We start from the raw sequence: 26,661 nt of genomic DNA on the forward strand, positions 1-26,661 counted from the left end.
GACCAGCTGCTGTAAAACAACAAAGAGATCAGTAACTGTTAATATGGATCAATAATTAGTATCGGTGGCAAAACAATATGATCATAGATCTTAAAGTTATATTTGCTCCCTTGTTTCTTTCGTGCTGATCTGAACCGTGACTTATATGATCCACTAGTCGACTGCTTCTAGTAGTATTTTTCCATCCATCCTCTGTAACCTCTGATCCTATTCTGGATTGCATGGGGGCCGGGTGGTCTGCGGCCGTGGTTGTGGAGCTCAGTTTCCCTGCGAACGTGTTCGTTGAGCTGTAGATCCACTCAGGTTTCTCCAAAAGTTTTCAAAAGCACCATAGTGTCCTTAGCGTAGCGTAGCTCCAAACACCGAGGCGCTCAGTTAAGGTGAAACACATTCCCAGCCATAAAATGTGCGATGCTGTCAGAGTTCATACAAATCCTTTTCCTGGCTGAGTCAGGGCTGCTAGCTGTGGGGTTGACTGACTATTTCTTATGATGTCCAGTTTTTCCTGAAATGTCCTTCTTGAGAAAGGTGTTGTCAGTAACTCCGCCACTAAATCCGTTTCTTTGCCTCCTTCAGCCATTGAGTGTTGAAAAAACAAAGCTAGGTAAAAAAGAAAGTATCTACACCAAGCACAACGCTAAAAATGTCATAACTTCTTCCATATCTTTCAATTTGACTCTTACTACTCAAACTAAGCTTTGCCAGCTTCCTTAAATTTCACATTAGTCACGCGCTCGCCCACTGACCAATCACAGCGCACGTTAATGCAGACGTACTTAGGAGGCTACCTCGGTGCCACTGGCACGTCAAAGACATGTCAAACTAAACATGTCAAACTAAAGATCTGATTGGTTGAACACTATGACAATCAACAATATCGTCCCCATTTACTTAACGCAAAGGCTCTCTAGCGGGCCTGGGGCCTCTCTCCTTACATAGAGACACAGGGGCTGAATCTGATTGGATAAAAGCTCTACTTAAAACAAGCTGCACTGGAAGCAGAGCAACTGAGGAAGACAGTAGCTGTGCAATGAGAAAATAAGCTAATGGGAAAACAATTATAAGACATGTAGTGTATTTGTGAAAAATTATTTAATTATAAAATAGCTATAACTTTGTGATTCTGTTTAGACCAGCAGAGAAGGCTTAGTTGGCCCTGATGGCCCACCTCTGGTGTGTATGTATGTATGTGTATATATATATTTTTTTTTTTTTTTTTTAATTTCTTAGTTTATTTTTAACGTATCCAACGGTCTCACTGAGCTTTCTGTTGTTTTTATTATTGCCTTGTTTGTGCTGCTTTGACTGTCAAAGCACTTTGTGAACTCTGTTTTTAAAGGTGCTATATAAATAAAGTTATTATTATTATTATTATTATTATCCAGATTGTAGAGGTTGGACAAAAGCAGTATGTTAATTTTGATCAGGGTCGTCCTTTAATCAGAGGATCAGCGGTTCGATCCCCTAGACTAGCTCCGCTAATGTTAGTAGAGAATGTTAGTTAGAGTCCTGATGGGCAGGTAGCCCCTGCCATCAGTGTATGAATGTGTGTGAATGGATGAATGATGACATGTAGTCCTTTGAGTCCATTTACCATTTACCAATATAAATAGTCAGTGCTGCCTGCCCTTTATGCTCACCAACTGGGAGAGCAACATATATTTGTAGGTGTTTGCTGCAGTGCACCAAATGTAGCTTACCATGCCCACCTATAGGCACAGCTATCAAATATACTGCAAGTGTGTTGCAATGTACGTGTACACACATGGTAGCCAAAGCAGGTACTCGTTTAAGGTACTGTGTGTTAGTGTGCTCAATTCTTTCACACCTCATACACATGCACACACACACACACACACACACACAGACAAAGACACAGATTATCCAGGGCTGTGTGAGTCTGTCCGTCTACATTTCCTCTGTTTTCGCTGCTGATGATAAGCATGTGATTATTCCTTGCTGCTCTGGGCCTGGTCAGCTCTGATAGCCTCCCTGGGATCCATCAGCTCTCATAGCTTACACACACACCTCAAACACTTAAAACACACACCTTCGGCAGGCCCCGGCACATTTTTTATCCCATGCAGCCAAGCAAATCTTATGTAAGGCACATTCATTTGATGAGCTTATGAAGCTCAGCTCTGGTAGTTACCCCTAATGCCACAAACCCAGCGTTAATAACTTGAATGTCTGAGTATCAAAGAGTATATCAAACACACACCCCTGAACATTTGACTGGTGGCTCTGAAAAGCTTGGATCATGCTTAACTTCAATTGAAGAGACTGCCTTTATCAGAGAAACATATACATTATAGTAAGCCCCATAAAAGTACATATAGAAGAAGTATACATCATCTGAAAGCTATAACTGAAGATTAATTTGAGATGCAGCTCAGTGCTGTGTGTCAAGTATCTCGTCTTAACTATGGAGTAAATATTGTGTTTTGTGGGGCCTATTCAAACTCATAAGTGCTTAGAACATTATGATGGAGGTATATAATGGACATGTTAATCATTGTCTCAGAAGTAGTAACATTTGTGTTACTTAAATTTAAAAAGAAATTTCTACTCAAGAATTGTTACAAATGTTCATAAATCCCACCAAAATCCCACATTAAGACACCAACAACTTCATCAACATTGTTTAAAAAGTCATGCTGTGATTTAGTAAAACTTTTGACATTTGGAGATTTCTGCAGGAATTCCATTGTCCGGCAATTTCATGGCGAATACTTTTGTAGTGGAAATTGCTGAGAAACCCAGTATTGCCAATATACCTAGGAAAGCCATACGTCCTTTGAATGTCAGTTTCAGAGGACAGTTTCATGAGGCTGTTCATCCTCCAGGTCACAACAGGTAATTTCATACAGGGAGGTCAAGTTTTAAAAAATGTCTCACGTTTGTGGGTAACCCATAGAACCCATTTTTCACTTTGATATCTTGAGGAGAGAGGTTAAGGTACCCCTGTGAATACGGTCATGACAGTTTTTCTCCTTACAGAATCACTGCAGCAGCATTTAGCCCCCTTCCTGACAATTTGGTGACATAGTTGGTAACAATGGATGCCTTAAGGCCCTTTCTGACACGACAACGGTACCATTGTGCCCTGAATACCGTGTTACAACAGCTTTTCAAGAATCATTTAAAAAACACTAAATTGTTATGACGTGCAAAACACAAGTTACTTGATCAACAGGGGTTTCCAAATGTTAATAAACATCAGTACGCTTTTTTGTCATCTCTTATGCTACCTGAGACATTTATGCAACTGAGCTTTCAGTGATAGAACAGGCAGTTTAAAAAAACTCCATAAAGAAAGTCTGACCCCCAAGGAACCTCTGCTCTCTCTCTTCACCTCCGTTCAGTTGCACAAGCTGACTGTCACACATTTCCTCGATGCATTTGCCAGTCAGCAGCGTTAGGATTTCATTTCATAAAACAGCTGGAGATGGCTGGAAGTGGAAGAGACAGTGAATTGAAGCAAAGTAAGTTTTTCAACATAGTCATGTTATCTGTACAGATTGGAAAAGAAAGTCATGATGTACTTAAAATCTATTACACTTTGAGCTACTGGCACTTAACTTCATGAACATTACATTTCCATAGAGAAGGTAAGAATGGAGAGTAAGGAAAGTAAAGTACTGAAACAGACAGACATAATGCTAAAAACAAAACTGTTTGCTGTGAGTGACTCAAAGAGGACCTTGACTTCACATTTTAACTCTCTTTGTGTTACCAAGGTCACTCTCAAAGCAAGTTTATAGTATCAACTGCATCAGATGTTTCAACCACTCAGTTGAGCACATTTTGAGTTGTGATCTCTTTTTGAAAGATTTGTTGAACTTCGCTCAACCTGATTGAGGCATCTCCAAGTGTGTTTAAATAATTATAATAGAATGCTAATAAGAAGATGAAAATAAGAAAAATATAAAATAACATTGCAACCAACTAAGTACCCCTCCGCTCACCCCGCCGTTTCCAAGCATGTCGGAGAACTACAGTGGCCTTCAGGTAGGGATATATTTGAGATTATATTACTAATAGGAGCTACTCTTATCAATACTCTGTTCTTTTTCATGAAGAATTTCTTTTAAAATACGAGGCTAACGAACCGAACAATACGTTTGAATAATACTAGTGCATTTGGAAAATGCAGAAGCTTGAATTGTGGGAAATGTTTTCTGTGGACTGTGCTCATGTAGGAGACAACGGGCTGTGTGACCTCTGAACCCGGAACAAAAAAAAACACAGCTGAGGCACCGCACTTGTGTTCTGGTAGGCTAGGCTAAACTAGCTTAACAGGAAAACAACAGCAGGAAACAAGCTACGAACTCTCCCCGCAGCGTTTAGCTGTTCCCTACTGATTCAAACAGGGCTAAAGCAATCGTCACTCAATCCCCATTCTCCAGACCATCATTCTTGCTTTGTCAAAGAAAACAGCCCAAACAGATTCAATTGTCCGGACAATAACATTTGGCAGGCACAACACTTCATACCCAGTAATCAGCTGCAGGACATGTCTGATCCCAAGTGATATGTGTGTTGGCTCAGGCATCTTATCATGAATTACTGTAAGTTTTATGTACCGGCAGCGGAAAAAAATAGCGGGGCAACAACTACCACAATTAAGCACAATATAAACACCATTTTACCTATTCTATCCTGCCACTGGCCTTAAATTGTAGATTAATAGTAAATATCAGCAGCAACCAAGGTTTTTTATGTCATGCATCAGTCTAGAACTATGTTCATTTCTAAATTACTCAGTACCACTAATAACACTTTTTTCAATTGCTAGCAGGTGGGACTTAACAGTTTTGCTAGAGTCTGGTGTAGTCTGTTAGCCATTGTTTTCTGTCCATCTTGTGCATTCTGTGATTTTAATCTGTATTACTGATTACTGTAAATCTCACTGTAACACCGGCTGATTGCAAGTGCCGTTTGGCTACCAAATACAAATTTAAACATTTAAATGCTGCGGCTCTTTCTGTATACAGAATGTTTTACACCCCTGTGTTTAGATTTGTACCCGGGCCCTGGTCAGCCTGCAGCACCACCTGTGGGCCTGGCAGGCAAAATCGGGAGGTGAAGTGCCAGGTGCTACTCTCATTCACCAAGACGGAGGTGGACCTTCCAGAGGAGGAGTGTGGTGAAGAAAGACCACAGCTGGAGAGGCCATGCAACCATGGGCCATGTACCAAAGTTCCAGGCATCTCTTCAGGCCTCCAGGAGCATGAGGCTCTTAACATACAGACAAAGGAACTGTACAGCTGGGACTACAGGAGCTTCACTGTTTGCTCAGCCACATGTGCTGCTGGTGAGGTTTCTGAAATGCATGTTGGCCATTGAAATGCTCTGGACTTTTGTCCATTTCTATTGTCCTTTCATGTCCATCTGATTCTTGTATGTGTTCTCTGCCTAGGGAAGCAGACAGCAGTTGTGAGGTGTGTTAACAGGAAGCAGAGTGAGGAAGTGGAAGACTCTCTGTGTGATTCATCCAGCAAGCCCCCAGTAATGATCCGCATCTGTTACCCAGAGCCATGCCCCCCAAGGTAAGAAACCACAAGGTCACAAGCCACATTAAACATTTCCAAGTAAAACCAGACTAATTGCCACTGACAAATGGCCATTTAAATTGATTATGTTGATATAGCACCATTATGCCGGCACATCAATGTTAAAAATCTGTGAGCACAAATGAGATACCACACGTGCAACTCAAACAGCTGCACATGCATATTACATTATTACATATAACTTTTACTTAAATCTGCTCACTTACAAGAAATGTTCACCTGCTCACTCACCAATAGTATTCTTTTGGACAGTTATATTTGGTCCCAGTTGCTACTGTATCCTTAAATACAATTGGCTCACCTTGTCTGATCGGTACTGTGCATGTGCAACTCTTAACTGATGTTGGGATCTGGCAGGGGCGTGTTTGGTTTTTAGCAAGTATGGATTCCTCTATCCTCAGTACTATACATTTGATCTCTTCTGCACAGTCTGGGTGGGAAATGACAAGACAGAAGGAAGAGATGTGATGGATGAAATGGAAAAAAGTCTCTACTTCCACAGTCCATCCTAATATTTAGCAGTATTTTGTGTCTGACCTCTTATCTCTTGCAGATGGGAGGTAACAGCATGGACCAGCTGCTCTGCGTCCTGCGGCGTTGGCATCCAAACCAGGAGTGTGTTTTGCATGCGTCTGTTGTCCGTTGACCAGCAGGATATTCTGACTGTGTCAGAGGACGAGTGCAGGGAATTCAAGCCTGCCATCCTGCAACCCTGCAACCAGGTGGACTGTCCTCCTGCCTGGGAGACAGAGCCTTGGCAACAGGTGTGGACTTTGTGTGTATGTGCTTATGCATGTTATTATGTGTGTAATAAGAAATCTGATAAAACTCCTCCATTCATACCTCCATGTTCATTGTCTGCTTCCTTTATCCAGTGCTCTCAGTCCTGTGGTGGGGGTGTCCAAGTGCGGAAGGTCTACTGTCAGCAGCTCCTGTCCACAGGGGCCCATAGAAGGCTTGGAGACAGGGCTTGCAGGGAGGGCAAACCTGCCACTAACAAGAGCTGCAGCAACATTGACTGTCTGCCCTATTTGTCAGGAGGAGAATGGGGAAAGGTGAGCTCCAGCAAGTGGAGGAATGAAAGAAATGAAGGAAAGCTGGAGGGTTGCAAGCTCGAAAAAAAGTTGCTGTTTTTGCAATATTGCAATATTTCCAGAGAAACATTCACTTTGAACTAAGGCCCAAGCAAGTCTTCATTTATAATAGCAACAGCTAAATTAGCTACATCTGTTATTTTCAGTGGAATCACAGCCAAAGTTATCTGTGACTCGGGAAATTAGGTAGGTTAATTGGTGGCATTAACCAATAGCAAAATGCCTCGACAATGCTGACATCTGAGGGAAAGAAGAGCCAGAGAGCCCTGAACTGTGTTACGCCATCCACGTTTATATAATCCTGCTCAGCCCATATGAATACACACTGCTCCAAATACATATCTTGAATGGACTGTTTACTTACAGAGACCTGAAGTGAAAGTGGAACTTCTGGCATGAAAATCATGGATGTAGAAGTAACAAACGTAGAACTTTCATCGCTGTTTGTGTCCCGGGTGAAACCCCATCAATGCTGACTTCTTTTACTTTACTTTTGTTATGCAACCTACGTACTTAATGCACAAGTTTTGTTGCCACAACCTAACCAAGTAGTTTAGTTACAAAAGTAAACAAAAAAATTAAGTAAACCTAGGTTGGACTTGTATTTTGAAAAGAGACATGTAACGAGCGGGTACAGCACTTTTCCTGTAAACACCGAAATTCATTTTACAACCAGCGGTAACAGAAATGTCATACCCAGGTGGCAACCTCCCGAATTTGAGAAAGTGCCTTAAAATTGTGTTCTCTCTACTGGCTACCAGGGGGTGACTCCTCTGGTTGCAAAAAGAAGTTGTATTGAAGTCTAAAAGAAAATGTAAACAATAGTCCCATTTAGAGTGAAATAGGCAATAAAGCAGGGTATGCTTTTGGGCGTGGCTACCTTGCGTTTGACAGGCCATCCAAATATGGTCACTTCCGTTCACTATTTGCAAAAAGCCAAGATATGGACGGCCCACATCCAAGATAGTGCCAGTAGAAATGCCGAAGTCGAGGCTTCAAACCCGCTGGGTGTAATTCCTATATACATTCTATGGTCCTACCTGACAAGTGCAAAACTGTCGCTTAAGGGGTACCTAGAGAATCATAGTTTGAAGCGTAGGGCCACTGAAAGAGTGGCAGTAGTTGACGAGTTAGGAGTGACATGCTAGTACATTTTATTGGGTGTTGAATTTTTGTATGCTAACCATTGACTTCTACAAAATATGAAGGTTTCAACATCTAATATCAATTGATTCTATCTTAGAATGTGGATTGATAATCACAGGAACACATTTCACTATTTGAGGTCAACCGATGCCATAAATACTCATTGAGAGACTTCAGCATTGAGTTATTGAAGATAGTTTAGCAGCGTTAGAAATGGGCCAGCTAACTATTCTCCAACTAACAGTCAGCAAGCCAACTCATTTTCAGAGATTGTGTTGGCTGGCTAGTGTGTTGGCAGTTAGCTTGTTCGCTACAGAAATGAACCCACTTGCCCGACCACTTTCTGGAACAATGCTTTTAAAACTAGCATCCTGAAAATACAAAAACATGGACCTGAAAAAATTAACATTAGTATTGATTTTATGTTTGGTGTCATCTCATGTTGAATGTCAATGTCACCTGGATGACTTTCATGAAAACACAGAGAGTACTCATGGCTAATGATTTATACAGGCGTGACATTTCAGTTTTCAAAGTGAATTTTGATCTGACATGTAGAATAAGTCAAACCCGTGGAATTGTGTTTGTCACAGACATTCCTGTACTATTCAATCTACTCTATTTCAATCTGTAGTGCTCGGTGTCCTGTGGTTTGGGGATCCAGCGTAGGGAGCCACTGTGTCGCCAGTGCACAGCCATGGGCAACCAGGTGACGCTGGCCAGGGAACTGTGCTCAGGGTTGCCCTCCCCACCACTCGTACGAACCTGCCGCATGATGGCCTGTCCCAGTAAGAACACACACAAACACATACACATTTTGTTATACCTTTATGTATTATTTCACTAACAAGGACCACGCACATAACTGTATGAGTTTCGAGAGGTTTATTGCATAACGGAATGATTGTTGGATGAGGATGCGGAAGAGGTCGAGGGTTGAAGGGATGTGGGGTAGGGGTAAAGGGATGAAGGGATGTAGGGTAGGGGTAGAGGTAGAGGGATGTAGGGTAGGGGTAGAGGGATGAAGGGATGTAGGGTAGGGATCAAGGTAGAGGGATGAAAAGATGTAGGTTAGAGATAGAGGTAGAGGGATGAAGGGACGTGACGGGGGACCGTTGGTGTCCGGCGGCTGGTGGAAACGGAGACTGTTGGATGGGGGGCCGTCTCTTAGGAAGCTCTGGAGGTACAGAGTCCCCAGTCGTTCCTGTAATCCTGCGAGAGAGAGAGAAAAAGGAAAACAAAAAATGGGGTCGGGGGGAGGGATGAGAGAACGGATCCAAAGAGGAAGTGAACGGGTTAGTAGAGCTTAAATACTTGTCCGGGGGAAATGAGCCGTGTTCTGGGCGTGGTCCCGTTCCTGAACAAAGTTTATAAAACTACATATGTTAACATTCGAAACACACACTTACATGACATTCAACTATGTGGTTAGATTAGTCTAAATATTAATGAATGCACTCAGAAATATTAATTACTTTTAGTTTATATGTAATGATAACTATATTTGCGTGCATTAAAAAATATTTTTGTGGAGTGAGTAATTTATATATGTGCATTAATTAATATTGAGACTGATCTGACCCCATAATCAAGTAGCATGTCCTCCAATGTGTCAATCTGTTTCTTTCCTCACGAAAGAAGGTTCAGGGGCTGATCAAACCGAGACGCGTCGCAAATTGTTTTCCTGGCGTGGATCCTCTCTTGCGCCTCGTTTTTTAGGCGTCGCTCCACTAATCAATGTCACACTTGACGCAGCCAATGAAATCAAGCAAGAGGCGGCCTTTATTATTTTACCACAGACTTCCTGTTTTAATCCCTGTAGATCCCCTGTAGATGTGGTAAGAACGGACATTGATATTTGCAATTTTTAATGATGGTGAACAATATAATTTCCCCCCTGCTCCTCGTTCAATAACAGAGCAACACAGCAAGAGCTCGATGTCTGCATTAAATCAATTGTTTCCCCGTTATTTACGTTTGATCGCCTGGTTGCGCATGCACCCCTGCTCCACAGGTTCATCAGCTGTTTTTTCTAATCCGCTTTGCCAACAGGCGTTTTTGAAGCGGCAGCACCTGTTGCGACGTGTCTCTGTGTTATCGGCCCCTAAGGGATCGATTCATTACCCTTCACCCTCAAAACACAAAATGAATTCACTGGCATTTTTGCATACCATTTGTGCTGACTGTGCACTTATCCTGAAACGGCATGCTGTCAGTTATTTCAGTCAATGATTAGCAAGTCTACAGAGCTACCATTTACTTATTTGGAAAGTCTGGAACACGTAAGCACGCCTGTTATTACTTGTTGTTAGAGCAGTTATGTTAAGTGTATGATACTTACATGTTTTGTTCAGCAAGATAATCTACACAAATAAACATGATTTTTATTATTTTAAACATGAATGCAATCAGCAAAAGAGTAAACTGTTAAACTGTTAAATCAGTAAAAAAGCGAACTTTAAGCTATAAAAGCACTACACCACAGTTGCATTACTTCACGTCACCACTTAACTAAAGGCGGAGTTTTCGGCGAGATGATGATTAGTAGTTGAGTATACAGTATTTGCAGACTTATTTAATGTTGAAAAACAACCTCTTAAGCAGACCTTATTTCAGGCATCTAACTAAGAACCCATCAAATCATTGACTTCCAGACCTGTAAAAAGACATGTGAAAGGCGTACCTGAGGTTCAGGTTATTTGTTGGTGAATAAATGATATAACTCCCAAGGCTTTCTTGCCAGCTGCTGATTAAATTGAAGCGGTTAGTTAGCCCTGACATTATCCACAGCTTTGGACCATAAGTGGAGTATATCCGTGAATGCACTTCAAACTTTTAATTTCTGACAGCATCACCAGAATGGGTCTATTAGCGGAACATAAAACAAATGGACTGGACAGTGAGTCACCTTGTCTTCACAGCGTTCAGGGAGCCTCCCACTGCCGATTCGGACCGTATATGTGACCACACCCGATCACATCCTCGACAATACAGATTCAAAGCATATGGTTGAAGTGCTTGAGCCCCACTAAAATGTACGTTCACATGTGCATTTAGTGAATCTTTTGTGCCGGCCGTGTATAAATGAGCATACGCTACAGTCCAGCTCAGGAATTATCAACAGGTCTTGATGGAGCATTGCAGAATCAGAAATACTCTGTTGTGTCTTATTTTTGTTATTTTTTATTGACAATATGCCAGTATTTGAGTGACTTCACTGTTCCAGAAGAAGTTAGTGTAGATGTTTCAATAGCATTAGTTCTGTATGTCTGGAGAATATTTATTCATTGAAGGAAAATCAAAGGTGCTGAGGGATTTCTTGATGGAAAAGATGTTTTGCTCGTCTCCCGACTCGCTTCGGTATACATTTTATTGACAGACGGTTCATCCAATCACCTGCCACATATTTTTTGAAAGGGTTCCAACTGACAGCAGCGGGTCAGGTTAGGTTGAAGCAGCTGTCCGGTGATGAGGCCAGGACATGACGGGCTCTGACGAAGTCCTCGAAGCAGCTACTCCCTCTGGCAGTCAGTATAGGCAAAACGCCATGTGCTGAAGAGATGTTCAGCAGTGATGTGTGTTGCCTTATATACTGAGGGGTCTGCACCTATTCAAGTAGCCATGTCCTAATTGGCCCACTATGCTTCTGCACATTTTCAGTGAGTGTGTAGTGCATGAGTGATTGGAGGAGAGTATTACCCATACAGTCCAGTTGAGGGCAGAACCTTTGTTAGTTAGAACATACTGTAAGTGTCAGCATGTGGGAACAATATGGATGATTCATCAAACGTAGGTCTCACATCATCTTCCCCCTACATGATAGTTCCTCTCCCGTGCAAGAGCAAAGGAAAGCGAGGAGGAGAAAGGAGGCTTGGGCACAGCTGAGACCAGCTGTCTAAGTCGTGTTGAGTAACTGCTAATGAAGACCCAAAATTTCCAACACATTTTCACGTGTTTATCACCAAATTAGCGGAGCGTTTTTAGCGGCTATTTTTCAATTGAATAAGTCTTTTAATACTGCAGGGAGGAATAAGTAGCAACAATATTTGCAGACCACGAAATATGTCTGATCACTATCAGATCAGACAGGTTGCTGTGAAGTGTCAAGTGTGAACACACATATGCAAACACGGCTGAGTTCAGAGCTGGCGCATCCGATCACAAATGTTGCATTGAAAAAAAAACAGTGTTACCGCAGTTTTTATAAGGTCTACTGCAAGCTTTCCGAACAGCTTCAGTGCTCCTTGTTATAGATTCCCTCATTTAGCGTTTAATGACAGTGGTGGACAGTGACACCTTGCTTAAAAGTCTCCCATGTAGATGTTGAGTTGGGATCAAATCTGGTGGCTTGGAAGGCCATCATTTTAATACTCATCAAACCATTCAATGGGCTCTTGTGCCCTGTAGGGAAGTATCTGCATTCACTATGTTCCTCCACTCATTTTTTAATAAGCAGGCCTATCCATCCAGTAATATTAGCTATGGCCTTGAATTGCTCTCCCATTTTTCAAACCATAATTCAACAAATTTTAAGTAGACCTACACTGTTAGGTAACTAAAAAACTCAAGGAAGTCATTTTAATGTTGGAACAATTGCATCTTTTTTTTCCAATGATCCGTCTCTTTCTACTTTTATTGATTTCTGTCTCATTCAAAATTACAGATCCATCCATTAGTTTGAAAAATTGTTCTCTGCATTAAAAAAATTAACCTCTGACTTTCCTATTACCTACAACAGAGCAAGAGACGAGACCCAAAGACAACCAGAAGGTTCTGTTGAAGAAGCAAGTTAGGCAGTCAGTGAGACGTCCACCAAAGACCAGAGGCTATGAGGAGGGGGTTAAACAGTGTCCACTGCTCATGGATTTGCACAAAATCTACATCCAAACTCGCAAGGAGAAGCGCCTCCACCTGACTGTTGGTGGCCACGCTTACCTCCTACCCAACACCTCCCTAGTCATCAAATGCCCTGTCAGAAGGTTCCCCAAAGCCTATATCCGCTGGCTGAAAGACGGACGACCCCTCCCCAGCTCCAAACACCTGGGCATCACCAAATTCGGCTCTCTAAAGATCCAATTTCTGGCTGCAGAGGACATCGGGGTGTACAAGTGTGTCGCTGGACCCGCCTCAGATATCTTCACCCTCCAGCTTATAGGTAGTGACAGCAAATCAACTGGCAGACTGTCTACTGCCAGTCCTCCCAAATGGGAGGACATGCTGCCTAGTTGCCATAGGCACCACTCAGGCAAGGAGCTGATATGGCCTGGAGTTAGTGTGTCTTTGCTGCCCCCTGGTGACCAGGAGGCCTTGCTGCAGCCACAGGTGGAGGAGAGACTGATTAATATCACCCTGAAGGCTGATAGAGGAGAGATCCAACAGGAGCAGGCCTCACAACTCATCTCCTCACTGCTGACCCACATGTCTGCTGCCCAGCTCTGGACCAGAACAACAGGAAGTGGAGAACAAGCTAAAGGTAATTATAACCCCAGCTGCCTTTGCCGTGCAGTGTGTGTTTAACTTTGAAGCTTGAGATACTCTTCTTATTCTCCTTTCAATGTGTGTCTTTATGTCATCAGTTACATTATTTATTAAGCTTGTTTATAAGTGATTCACCATAATACCAACGTATATTTAGTGTGTGTATATATATACAGGTCCCCTATATATATATATATATATATATATATATATATATATATATATATTAGGGCTGTGAAATGATTAAAAATTGTAATCAAATTAATCACAGGTTTCTGTGGATTAATCATGATTAATCACATATTACCGATTTTTGTCATTATTATGCGTCTTTGCGGTGCTTTGATGCTCGAGTCCCCCGTTGCCACTCGCAAAACTTCCCCTCGTCCTCAACAATATTAATCGGTCTACAGCTTTTTGCAATCCATTTGGCAACTGTGCTAGTCAACTTGTCACAGGCAGACTTAGTGAGGGAACTACGTTGTTCAGTGAGGGTGGTTTGGCGCATTCCACTTAAACTCCCCTCACCGACCAACGCATGCGTAGCGCTGAGATGGTACTTTAGGCTGGTAGTGCTACGGTGAAGCGATAACGTCTTCCCGTTTACGTTTACGCCCCTTTTCCTAGAGGCGGGAATTGCCCCCTCTCTACGGCAACGCTGATGGGACATATCTTCAACACCAGAAAGGACAAACATGAGACAGTCTGTTACATGTGTTTGTTTGGATAGCAGCTAACGTCTGACTGCATTAGAGATGTTTTGATTGAGACCTGTATGCTTTTGCTTCGATTATTGTTGTGTCACCTTCGTGATCTTAATGTTTTGGATATATCCTTCCACTGCATATTGCAGTCCCTTTTGCCTTGATCCGGAGAATATCGCGGAGATATTACTCCAAAAAGTATCACTGACACTGACAGATATAGCGCTGGTCCCCGTCCTCGCCATGCTTTAGGGTTCACAGTCCTGGGAGTTTTGTCGACGTAGCAACAGTAACTAAGGGGGCGAACGGTCAATTGTGGGTATATTGGAAGCTCATTATTCTGTGCATACGTTAAATGCGTTAAAAAAAAATAACGAATTAATCCTGTAATTTAATCATAACGTGTTAACGCGTTATTTTTCACAGCTCTAATATATATATGTATATATCTAGCTGGTATCGCTCCACCTCCTGCACCAGCTCCGGCTCTTTCCCCGCTAGCGAGGTGACGTTCCACGTCCCTAGAAAACCCACGTCTATGCTGCCGGCGATCGGCTTGATCCCGATGCTTGTCCCTGCAGGTGGTGGGTCCACAGGGTGCATTTCCATCAAATAAAAAAATAACATGAAAATATAATATATTAAATAGGATAACTTTTAATAGAAGGACAATATCTTAGTATGTTATTTGAAAAATAGCATATTTCACTTGGTCTTAAATCGAGGGATTGAGCTTTATGTTGTGTTTGTATCTGATTTGTCTCACAGACAGACTGACCAACTGGTCAGAACGCTCTTCATCGGAAACATATGCGAATAGACCTGTAATCATCAGACAGCAGCAGACCCATCCACTGGCTTTTCAGAAGAACATCACCATCAGCATTGGACACAGCACCCTCCTTACCAATACTACCCGATCACTGACCATACGCTGTCCTGCAGAAGGCTTCCCTCCTCCCAAAGTCAGCTGGACCAAAGATGGAACTCTATTGCGGAACACTGACAGGTAACATACTGGAGCTACTGCTGACATACCAGTCAAATAAGTGCTTCACAAAGTTCTTTCAAACTTTTATGTATTTTGATCATATATGTCCAATAATGTGTCCATGACCACGAAACTTAACCCCAAAATGTCTCCTGTAGCTCTGCCTACGGTGTGTGAATGTGGCATGGTAGCCCCTTCCATCAGTGTGTGAATGGGTGAATGATGACAAGTAGTGTGAAAGCGCTTTGAGAAGTCGGAGAGACTAGAAAAGCATTATACAAGTACAGTCCATTTACCATAATATAACCCTAGACAGTTTAAATACTTTCAGTGAACTCCGTGTCATAGAAACAGTCAAAATCAAAACAAAAAATGACAATTTTTGGGATAAAATTGGGATAAAATTAATTAACGTGTACTTTAATTTTTTGTTTGGGTCATGTCTCTTCTGCTAACATGTACAGGGTGGGGTTTGTGGCCTGTACTGCAGCCAGCCCCCAGGGGGCAATTAAGCACCTCTTGGTAGCTGTTATGTCATCCATCATTAAATACAGTTCATCGTGGGAGTAGGCAGCTGCATATGGTGGCTATCACCAATTTGCTCGAGGCTCTGTCAATCACACCAGAGAGAGTGCTTTTCTACATACCTTGCTCAGTTCTTGCTGACTACAATCTTTCCTCACAACGGGCACTGACAGTCTCCGGACTGTGGACTGACTGTGAGCAGCCCAATCAGGCTGGGCCATGAAGTGCCTGCTCTAAAGTGTACAAAGATTTAATTCAGATCTTGGGATTTGTGCGCACAGAGCAGAAACTAACCGTCGTGTTGCGGTGGTAAATAATACAAATAAATGTTGACAGATCAGCTGCTGATTCTGAGGACAGACAAGATGGACATCTAAAACATGATGCAGCATTAACAACATGAATAAGCCTCCCTAGCTGTATGTTTAATAATTTGCTGTAATATTAATTCCATACAAGATTCAGATGTGTGAGCTCTTTACTCTTAACATAAATTTACAAGCACAAAAACAGTTGCATGTGTTTTTTTTTTGTTTCTGTGACATCCAAAAATGTTGCATTACCGCCAGCCACTGCATAAAGCCCAAAAATGTTATGTTGTGAAAGATGTTGCTTCTCCCACTCTAAGTCCAATTAACTTCAAATCTGACACACATGTCCAGCTCCATATGTTCTATATAAAACCTGCAAGAATCCCTTAAGTCAGCCTGACTAGTTTTCACATTACAGCTCCTCCTAAACCGTAGGTCTCATTGCTAGCAAACTTGGTGGATCAGTATTGGACCAAGGGCATCAAAATGCATCAAAAGCTTGTTAATATCTTATTTAGTTTTCACAATATTGATCAATGAACTTCAAAAGGGCTTGACTCAGCACATTACTAGACCAAATTCAGCAACCGTTCATCACATCCAATCATCACAAAACTTGCAGGATATTTCCACAAGAGTACCTAAAACATAGCTTGAGTTTCATTCAAATCAAATACAATTACAAATGCAAAAAATTTGCAAAAATCTGACTGTAACTTCGAAATTGTTTGTCCAGGTGAGTAAAACTATTCTGAAGTTGCGTCACCAGATCCAAACATCATCGGCCATCGCTGCTCCGCCGGTTCCCACAGGGAGTCAACATCATGCTGCTGGGCGATTCATTACACATGTATATTAAGCTTTCAAGTGAGTTTTGCAAGTTTTTTCGCGTGGCAAGGCAGGCTATACTATAGTTATAGTATATAGTCATGGCTGCGATTATAGCTCCACCAGCTCTGACGAAACTCAGCAGTAATGAGTAAAAGGTAAAGAGTGTGAATTGGGAAAACTACCGAGCAGAAAATAAAGATTGTGACCTATCAACAGAACAAGCTCGAGGATGTTCAGGCGGCTTCTCTGAGGAGTGTTATGGGAGCGGAGTGTCGACATGTCTACAAACAGAACTTGAATCCGAGGCTGTATTCAATTACAGGGCGACTGTGGCTGAGTGGAGAGCAGGGCCGTCTTTCAATCAGAGGGTTGGTGGTTTAAACCCCGGCTCCGGTGCCACTGGATGCATGTCGATGTGTCCTTGAGCAAGACGCTTAACCTGAAGAGTGCTCCCGTAACTGTGCCTATGACATGATAGCATCTGAATTGTGAATTGCTTCGGATAAAAGCATCAGCTAAATGAATGTAATGTAATGTATTATTCAAAACTGCAAAGTATACTAGTAGTACAAAATGATTTAGCCAAAACTTAATATGTATGCAATATGCAAACAAAAGCCAAATCTACGTATGCCAAAAATACCTGGATATTGTACTGATTTGGAAAGAAATCTCTGGTATGCATTGGACCAGTGTACCTCACCTACTGTTTCCCACAATGCAAAGCGCTGTCAAGACACTATTTTTTTATTTTTTTTTCTTATGCTATTTACTCTCTAAATTCACTTCTGAAAGACAAAAAAACTCTGTAGATTGCAAATATTGGCAATTTTATGAAAATTGATGGCGAATACAAATTAGTTTTGAGAGGCTCCACAACTGGTGCCCACAGCAAGCTAGCGCCTGCTGGGGGCACGAGCAGCCAGCAGGCCAGTCACGTTCAAGTCCTCGGCTGGAGCACTCTCAAGAGACCGTCTTGGAGAACTTGTGTTGCTGTAACTGAAAAAACAATTTGAGCACATTTTGTCGAGCAATGTTTTATATTCACAGTCTCTCCTCATTGATGTCTGATTTCACCATGAGCTGTTAGAATACATTGTTTAAGGAGTGGGGAGCTCAACCATATCTTATAAAATAAACATTGGTCATAATGAAAAAAAAATCAAAGCTCGATAAGTTGTATTTTTTGATAATATTGCAATAGTTGTATCAGTGGCGGGCCGTGCATTTTATACCTGGGCGCTGCAGGCTGGAAGCAGAGCAACTGAGGAAGACAGTAGCAATGAGAAAATAAGCTAATGGGAAAAATAATTAGAATACATGTAGTGTATTTATGAAAAGTATTAAATTATAAAATAGCCATAACTTTGTGATTCTGTTTAGGCCAGCAGAGAAGGCCTTGCTGGCCCTGACGGCCCACCACTGGGTTGTATGAGTATAATATCAAAGTGGAGACAGATCACAAGCCCCTAATAGCGATCTTCTCCCAGGCGTTTTCAGAGCATGCTACTGGTCCAGTATTACAACCTGTGAGTTAAACTATCTGAAATGTTAATGCGCAGGGCTGTCAATTCCAACACCAACCCCAGCTCTTTGCATGCAGAGCACACGCTCAGTGTGGTGGACGAGCAACTGGCAGTTGAGCTCATAAATATGACTGATTATCTTGACGTCTCAGGCAAGAGACTCCTTCAAATACAGCATTGCACAGACAACTGCAAGCTGTGAAGACTACTACCCCGCAGAGGTGGCCCGTTGACACACAGTCACTTCTTTTCAGATAAAATGGGGACAATTGCACATCCCCATAACATAAATCATTACATTTAAGGGGGTACACTTGGTTATGGTAAGGATAAGTTCAGGTTTTGAATTTTTGACTTAGATGGCTGCTGTCAGAATCTCATCCTTGGCATGTAGAAAGTAAACATTGAAATGTTACTTCTGTCTCTTGATTTGCAGCTCAACATTTAAGTCCTTATCTAAAATAATGTATGAGTCCCTCCTCTGTATAAGTTGTACCTCTCAGAAAGTACTGCAAGCTACTTTTTTGGTCCTATAAAAAAAACACATTTTCCCCGTCTGTCTGCAGGGTATCCTGGGATAGCGCCAGAGGACTCCATATCCTTCAGCCCAGAGTGTCTGACAGAGGCCAGTACAAGTGCACAGCGACCAACACACATGGCTCAGACTCAGAGACATCTCAGCTACTGGTGGCAGGTGTGTCCTTTGTTTTAGATATCCTATGAATTATTATTATGCAAATCTATTATTACGATTTCATTTTTCTGTCACAGTAAAACATTTCAAAATCAATTTAAAATACATTTACCTATTATTTGTATAGCACAATTTTAAGCAAAGAATAGCACTCATAGCTCCCACTATTACGGTAAGCCTTCACGCCTTTACTATGAGATGTATTGAGTGCAGGGGGCAAATAAAATAATGAATCAATAAATAAAAACGTTCTTCTCTTTCAATATATGTCTTATGCATCCCACTTGAAAACAATGTTGTCCTGTCTAGTTTTGTTAGGCAGGACATGCATGAAACAAATGACAAAAGCACTGCAAAAGAGATTACATTTTCAAATTCATTACCCCAGTAGTGACTGATAGTCTTTCTCTGTGTGTGAAACTTCAGAGCCACCAGCCATCGCAGTGTCATGGAGGAATGTTTCAGACCATGGGCTGGTGTTAGGCCACAGCTTGAGGGCCACGGTTGGGGGACGAGTCAGTGTTCGGCCTGGCGCCAACCTCACTCTGGACTGCCCCGTTACTGGTAGGCCACAATAAGGTTTCCATTAAAAATGTTTCTTTTAAAGGGCCAGTTCACCCAAATGAGGAAAAAGTATATTTTCTCACTTGATAGACTTGTTTGGACTGCATTTATTTAGCGCTTTTTTTCTACTTTAAAATGGGCCTCTGATTGACCTACTCATGGCGATGGCAGCAAGCTACCCTTAAGGTGCTGGCCCATTATTGTGGGGTTCTGTGTGTTGACTTTGTGGACAGGATGAGCAGGGATCGAACTGCTCCACCTTCTGTGTCACAAGGAAATCTATGGGGTCAGATCAGTCTCAATAATTGCAAATGCACACAGAAAGACTCACAAATGCACACAGACTCACAAATGCAAACAGAAAGACTCACAAATGCACACAGAAAGACTCACAAATGCAAACAGAAAGACTCACAAATGCACACAGAAAGACTCACAAATGCAAACAGAAAGACTCACAAATGCAAACAGAAAGACTCACAAATGCGCACAGAACAATCCACAAATATATTCGATTTACAAATGCACACAGAAGGATTTACAAATACATTCCAATGCACACATAAATAAATTACGATTTATATAAATGTAAAAATATATTTCTGCATTTGTATGTATTTGTGTGTGGATTTTTCTATTTATTTGTGGATCGTACTGCATTTATTTGTGGATTACTACACATTTGTTTGTGGGTTTTATGAGACTCCCCTGACGTGGCTGGATTCGCAAATGCGTTTTTTTCACCATGGACCATCTGTAGCCAATCAGATGTCAGCCTCATTTTCAACCAATCACATGAGCGCAGCTCCCCCTCCCCTCCCCACGAGGCTGCCAGCGTATAATACTACGTTCACACCAAATGCGGCGTCAATCTCGTCATTCGCGCCGCTGGTCTCACCAGGGACTATTTGTGTTCATTCGCGTGAATCGGTGTCTTTTTGTCGGTCTATTGCCGTTAAATCACAGCCAAACAGTTTATTTTGTGTTCATACAGCTGTAGTAAACAGCCGACGTGTGGCTTGCTAGACACAGTGAGCTCGATGAAATCCACGGAGCTCCTCCGGACTATGTTATGAACCAGACATGACGGCGTTTAGTTTCTCGTGATATCTGTGACTTCCACAACACTAAGCAGAAATAGAGGTTATTTTTTCCACAGTTGATGGCGGAGAGTTGAACGGCTTTCAGGGCGATAAGCCGCGCCCCCTCTCCGGCGCGATTTACCGATTCACGCGAATGAACACAAATAGTCCCCGTCGAGACCGGCGGCGCGAATGATGCGATTGACGCCGCGTTTGGTGTGAACGCAGCATTAAATGCTGGCTTTTTTTTACATTTATATAAATCGTAATTTATTTATGTGTGCATTGGAATGTATTTGTAAATCCTTCTGTGTGCATTTGTAAATCGAATATATTTGTGGATTGTTCTGTGCGCATTTGTGAATCTTTCTGTTTGCATTTATGAGTCTTTCTGTGTGCATTTGCAATTATTGAGACTGATCTGACCCCATAGAAATCTGCAGCAATGAAATCAGATGTAGTGGTATCACTCATTAATTAATTCAGGTAGTGACCGCTTGCAAAATTGCAAGGCAAGGTTATACATCTGCAAAGAAGTGATTTGAAAGGGGGTCTGGCTTAGCCTGTACCTCCTTCTGCATTAGGTTTGTGATGAATTGACTTTCATTATACACACTTAGAAGGTACAACTATATCTATAGAAATATTGTACTTACATACTGTGCTTGTCTAGGTAATCCAGTAAGTATTTTATTGATACCCTAAGCAAAATAAATACACTGTAATATGGGCCTGTAGTATAAAGTGTTACCCATACTTTTTAATGGTCCCTCTGCGTTCTTTGTCTGTCAGGTGTTCCTCACACACAAGTACAAAAGGTTTTATCAAATATCAACACACATACTCAGATACGGAAAAGCTGTTCATTTTGATCATAGTTTTTATCTGGAATAACTCTTTGGGTGTGTGCACTTCTTTATGTGAATGTGTGTGTTTGTGTGTATTCAGGTCAATACCCTGCTGGGGGAAGCAGGGTAGTTCCAGTCTCACAAGAGCTGAACAGAAGAAGGGTCCTCATGGCGTCACACCGTGGAACGAGTGTCTTTATCAAGCCTGGAGACATTCTACGTATAGGTACTCCAACAAGACATCCTGCACATCCTCATGTTCAAACAATAGCAGACAAACTCGACACATTCACTTCCATTTTAATTCCATGAAGCCAGATAATCTCAGAGACAAATACCTCCAAACCCTGCTTACATAAAACGAAAGTTACGATTGTAACTACGGTTCTATGAATTCTGGATGACTGCCAGATGGTGGTGCTTTAGCACTGGATATCTCCATCTTCCATTGTCGTAGGTCGAGTCATTATACCAACAAATTCACCTGTGACCATGCGATGATGTAGGGCGCACGCCCCAGTAAATAAAAAAACTCACGTCATCACGCAATCTGTTCCTTCAGAATCTTCTTGCCCATATTCCGATAGAACCGTAGTGACATTCATAAGTTTTATTTCGTACATTCTTCCTGACCGCCAGATGGCGGTGCTTTAGCAATAGATATAGCACTGGACTTATACCAGCAAGGTCACGGGGAATACTTACCACAGGGACAGAAGGGAAGCCGTTGACAGGACTGCCGCTGACATAGCATGAGGAGCAGCCACACTGACATGGTAATAGCGAAGGTACATGAAGACTCCCAGGTTGCAGCTGCACACATCTCTTGCAGAGAGATCCCATTCAAGGCTGACCAGAATGTGGACAAACTCTGAGTAGCCCACAAAATCTTCAGACCACTCAGCCAGACCGGCCGAACAAAACGCCATCAGAAGCAGTGTGATCGACCCAGAACAAGGGGAACAGAGCCGGGATAAAGACTAGACCACTTGGTCCTAAGTTTATCCACAACCAAGTCTGCTCCTAGCTAATGCGATGGATGAAAATAAGACTGAGGCTAATCCAGCAACAGGAATGATGCCTGATGCTCAAACGCACTCACAGTTTATGGTCAATGTTTCCCAGATGTTGAATTTTTAATGCTAAGATGCCAGCCTAGCAAATTAAAAAAATGCACCACAAGAGTTGTAAAACGTTATCAGCAGACACATGACAAAACAACAGGATAGTATCTTTATTAGAGCTGGTGATTTTAATCAAACACACCTCAGATCTGTTTGACCTAAAGCCCGCATCTCCATCCTGCTTATAAATGGCTGTATTTCTTAACGAAAGTTAAGAAGGGAAAATTCCTGTGCCAACGTTTTACAGAGGAGCAATAAAAAGCATCCTGACTGGAAACACTACAAGCTGGCATGGGATGTGCACGGCCCAGAATAGAAGGGCTCTACAGCGGGTGATTAATCCCGCCTAGAACATCACCGGTACCCATCTACTGAGCATCAGTGATATTGGTTAGAAGAAGAGCCTGTGAAGAGCTCAAAGGATACTAAAAGACAAAACCCACCCAGCTACAGTCTGTTCACCCTGCTGCCATCTGGAAAGAGATACAGAAGTATCAGCTGCTGAACCTCCAGCTTCAGAACAACTTCTTTCCTCAGGCTGTGAGACTCCTTAATTCACCCTCCACATATGATGTATATACATCATATATTTTATTATTTATTGTTTTCTGTAACCCTGTTGTATAATTCAAATAAAATAACCTTGTAACCTTGGGAGAAGACCAGGTGCAGGCTAACCAAATGGCACAGTTGAAATGTGTATTCAGCTGTGTTTAAATGTTTGAAAAGTGTTTTTGTTTCTATAATGACTAAAACCGATTACAAAATATATTTACATCTCTCCACTGACTAAATCACATTTTTTTTACTTGTATGTCATTAAGCTACATTATGGCTTCCATCCTGTTTTTATTGTTTACAGATATTTTGATTTGAGATATTTAATTCAAGGAAAGATTACCAAGCCACAAGTCACTACTTAGATAATGTCAAATTGTGTTTGTTATTTTCCATCAATAAGCTCCTCGCACATCCACCAATATTCCTCTTTGTCAAAACCTGATGCCTCTGTTTCCCACAATGCAACCCAACCACCAACAGTTTTTGTCTGTGTCATAGTAGGGGCTAATGTAGGCTATAAGCTCACTTCTTTCTAACTCCACATCCCCAGATTGTTTTCTTTTTCAAACTTGTAGTGTTCAGCCCAAACGTACATTGCCTCAAGTGACATCCACTTAAATGCAGCAGTAATCTCTCTCACCTGTAAACAGAATTCCTCTTGAGTATTTTCAATGGTTCATATTTACATTCAGTCTGCTTGGGTCTTTCAAAAGGGTGTCCAGTCCTCGCTGACCACACACTTCCACTGCTGTGGGACTACAACAACATGACTCTGAAGGAGGTTTCAAGTCCAGAACAGACCCACGGCCCTGGTCCGGGTCAAGGTCTGCAGTACAGGATGCTGGTGGGAGGTCGTGTCCTTGAGGTCAATACACTCCAGGTTAAGTTCTCAGGCCGGTACCGATGCCAGACCCTTATCAACAGTACCAGACAAATGCTGTCTGCCTGGATATACGCTCACATTGAAGGTGAGCATAAAGTTGATTGCATGTGGGAAGTGTGTGTATATAGATATATATATATGTTATTTTTGAAATATAAATACATTGTGATATATAATATACATATGAATACATATTGTGTGTATATATATGTATTACTTTTGAAATATAAATATATTCTTATCCTGTTTTGATTTTTTTAAAAGCAGTTATTTAGTCGTGAAAACGTATTGATAAGAGTATCTCCTAATATAATCTTAAAGATACATATCACTACCTGAAGGCCAGAACAGTTCTCCGACACGCTTGGAAAGGGCGGGGGGAGGTAATAGCTGTTAGACAATTTGTTTTCTCACGTCCACAGTAAAACAATGACTTGACTGATGTAGTATCCTGAGACTGGATCAATAGATATGAGGCCTGAAAGAAAACAGCAAACAGTGCCAAACAGAAGACTTCTGCTTAATGATATGAGACTGTTATTCAAAAAACATTATTGAACAAGAGAAAAGTATGATTGCACAGACTCCAGTCTCAGATCTCAAGTAACAAAATCGGACTTGAGCAACTCACAGTGAAGGGAATCGTGGCAGTCTTGATATCCGCTGGCAACACCGGAACCCCAGATATACAGCCCCGTACCCCGAGAGGCTTGTCCATCGTCAAACCAATGATGGGTTCTCAGATTGCATGTGTATATAATACAACAACTGAAGAACACAATCGGAACAGATTTTGTGGAAGACAGTAGAGCAAACTTATGACCCTAAAACATATTCTTGTCATTTCTCAATAGTTCAATAATCTGATTGACTGCAGTGAGAAATTCAAAAAGAAATACACTGATGACGGTTATGAGGGTAACAATTCAACCAAAATAAGCTCAGACTCCATGTGATCTAGAAATGGATACTTCTACTGAGAGAATATTATAATATAATGAGGTTCATTTCTGCAAATTAAATAAATTGACATACAGTCAAATCCACAAAATATTATTTTCTTCTGATCACCATTTGTAATGAATGAATGATCATCTTTTGACAGTGTTATTTTAGAGGTATATGGCATCCCCGTGCCTAATGGATGTAAGCCAGTCTTATTTATATAGAGAAGGTAGTGCTTCCTTTCACATTTTTTACGTAACCTGAAGGTCTTCATAGTTTTCCGACATGCTTGGAAATGTGGTGAGCGGAGTTGGATTTCATCTGAAACTCACCACTAGATGCCACTAAATCCTATTCACTGCTTCATTAACATTTATTTTTTTAAGTTATATATTTCCAAATAAATATCTCATGCAAATAGCCCAGGTTATAATTAATAAATCATCAGATGCAGCTCTACACACAACACTATACCCAAAGTTTTATCAAAGTCCATTTCAGAACAATCTGCCCTGTGGATGGACAATTGGCAGAGGGACGAATAAATGGATGGTTCCCATCAGTATGTTGTGTTAAGCTTTCCACAGAGTAACTTCGTACATCATGCATTATATAGTGCCTCCATCAGCTGATTTTGCCAGTTGGATGGTGACTAAAGCTGTTTGGCTCTCATGGTGTTCAGAAATCTTCTTTCCGGTATTGTTTCCTTTGTGCTATGGATTGTGTTGTACATTTGGGTCCACAGAGTTAAGCTGGCGTTTTGGAGAATGGTCCACATGCAGTGCTTCTTGTGGGAATAGAGGAACTTGGCTGCGGAGGATTCACTGTGTCAGTCTGGATGGAAAGGTTGTTCAGCCCACCATGTGTCAGCACATACCAAAACCCATCACTTCCCCAGTCACCTGCAACAGACAGGACTGCCCTCCCAGGTACTCTTACATATAGACATCATGATGTCATTTCTGAAAGCACGTCATCAGATTAGGTACGACACAAAGCCAGCTCCTGCACAGGGAGTATGGCAGGGTTTCAATCAATATTCAACGAGCTCCAGTTAGAGAGAAGTTCCTCATGCAAATAATACAATAATATGTCATTTTCGCTATGATTTAGTTCCATATATATTGAAGTAGCCTAGCAGTTGTATCAGTGTCTGTATGTAGTCAACACTGACTGTCAAATCAGTCATCAAGGAAGTTCAGTTGAATAATATCGCAACAATAGTTATTGTCAGATTTCAAATTGATCTGGATGAATTATAAATAATATATAATCTAATAATAAATAAATAAATATTCTTCTCTCATTTTAACTTAAAAAAAGCGCTGGATTTTAAAATCAAAAACAATACAAAGCTTTTGAAAATTGTTTATCTTGAAATAAAGTACTTTTTCTGTCAGATCTCACCACCAAACCGTTGGCATAACTGATAGGAATATATATTGCTGTGCTATTTATATACCTCCAGTCGAGTCTCCTTAGTTTGAAGAAGAGTGAAGTATGGGGTCCACCCAGTCACCACACATATTACATTACATCACAGTCATTTAGCAGACGCTTTTATCCAAAGCGACTTACAATAAGTGAATTCAACATCGGTATTCAAGAGAACTACCAGTCACCAGAAGTCATAAGTGCATCTCCTTTGCTAAACAAGCATCTAAGAGCATAAACCAGAGCAAACGTACAGTGCAGAAACAAACATACAATAAGTGCAACGAGCTAACACGCAATACAATAAGTGCAACAAACTAATACGATTACAATAAGTGCACATA

At 41.5% G+C, this 26,661-nt stretch overlaps 1 protein-coding gene across 1 annotated transcript in view; it reads left to right on the forward strand.

Annotated features, from left to right (window-relative positions):
- The window catches only part of adamtsl3 (ADAMTS-like 3), a gene marked incomplete at both ends in the record, with an annotated part of 203,791 nt that overhangs the window by 165,703 nt on the left and 11,427 nt on the right, over positions 1 to 26,661 (forward strand). Inside the window, 12 exon segments of the mRNA XM_079161155.1 lie at positions 5,022 to 5,317; positions 5,423 to 5,552; positions 6,130 to 6,340; positions 6,452 to 6,631; positions 8,451 to 8,604; positions 12,555 to 13,289; positions 14,767 to 15,007; positions 18,749 to 18,876; positions 19,303 to 19,440; positions 21,471 to 21,596; positions 23,769 to 24,023; positions 25,629 to 25,812. Coding sequence (XP_079017281.1) covers positions 5,022 to 5,317; positions 5,423 to 5,552; positions 6,130 to 6,340; positions 6,452 to 6,631; positions 8,451 to 8,604; positions 12,555 to 13,289; positions 14,767 to 15,007; positions 18,749 to 18,876; positions 19,303 to 19,440; positions 21,471 to 21,596; positions 23,769 to 24,023; positions 25,629 to 25,812 — 2,778 coding nt within the window.

The sequence above is a fragment of the Pholis gunnellus genome, assembly GCF_910591455.1.
Source record: "Pholis gunnellus genome assembly, chromosome: 1".
In the NCBI taxonomy this organism is placed as follows: domain Eukaryota; kingdom Metazoa; phylum Chordata; class Actinopteri; order Perciformes; family Pholidae; genus Pholis; species Pholis gunnellus.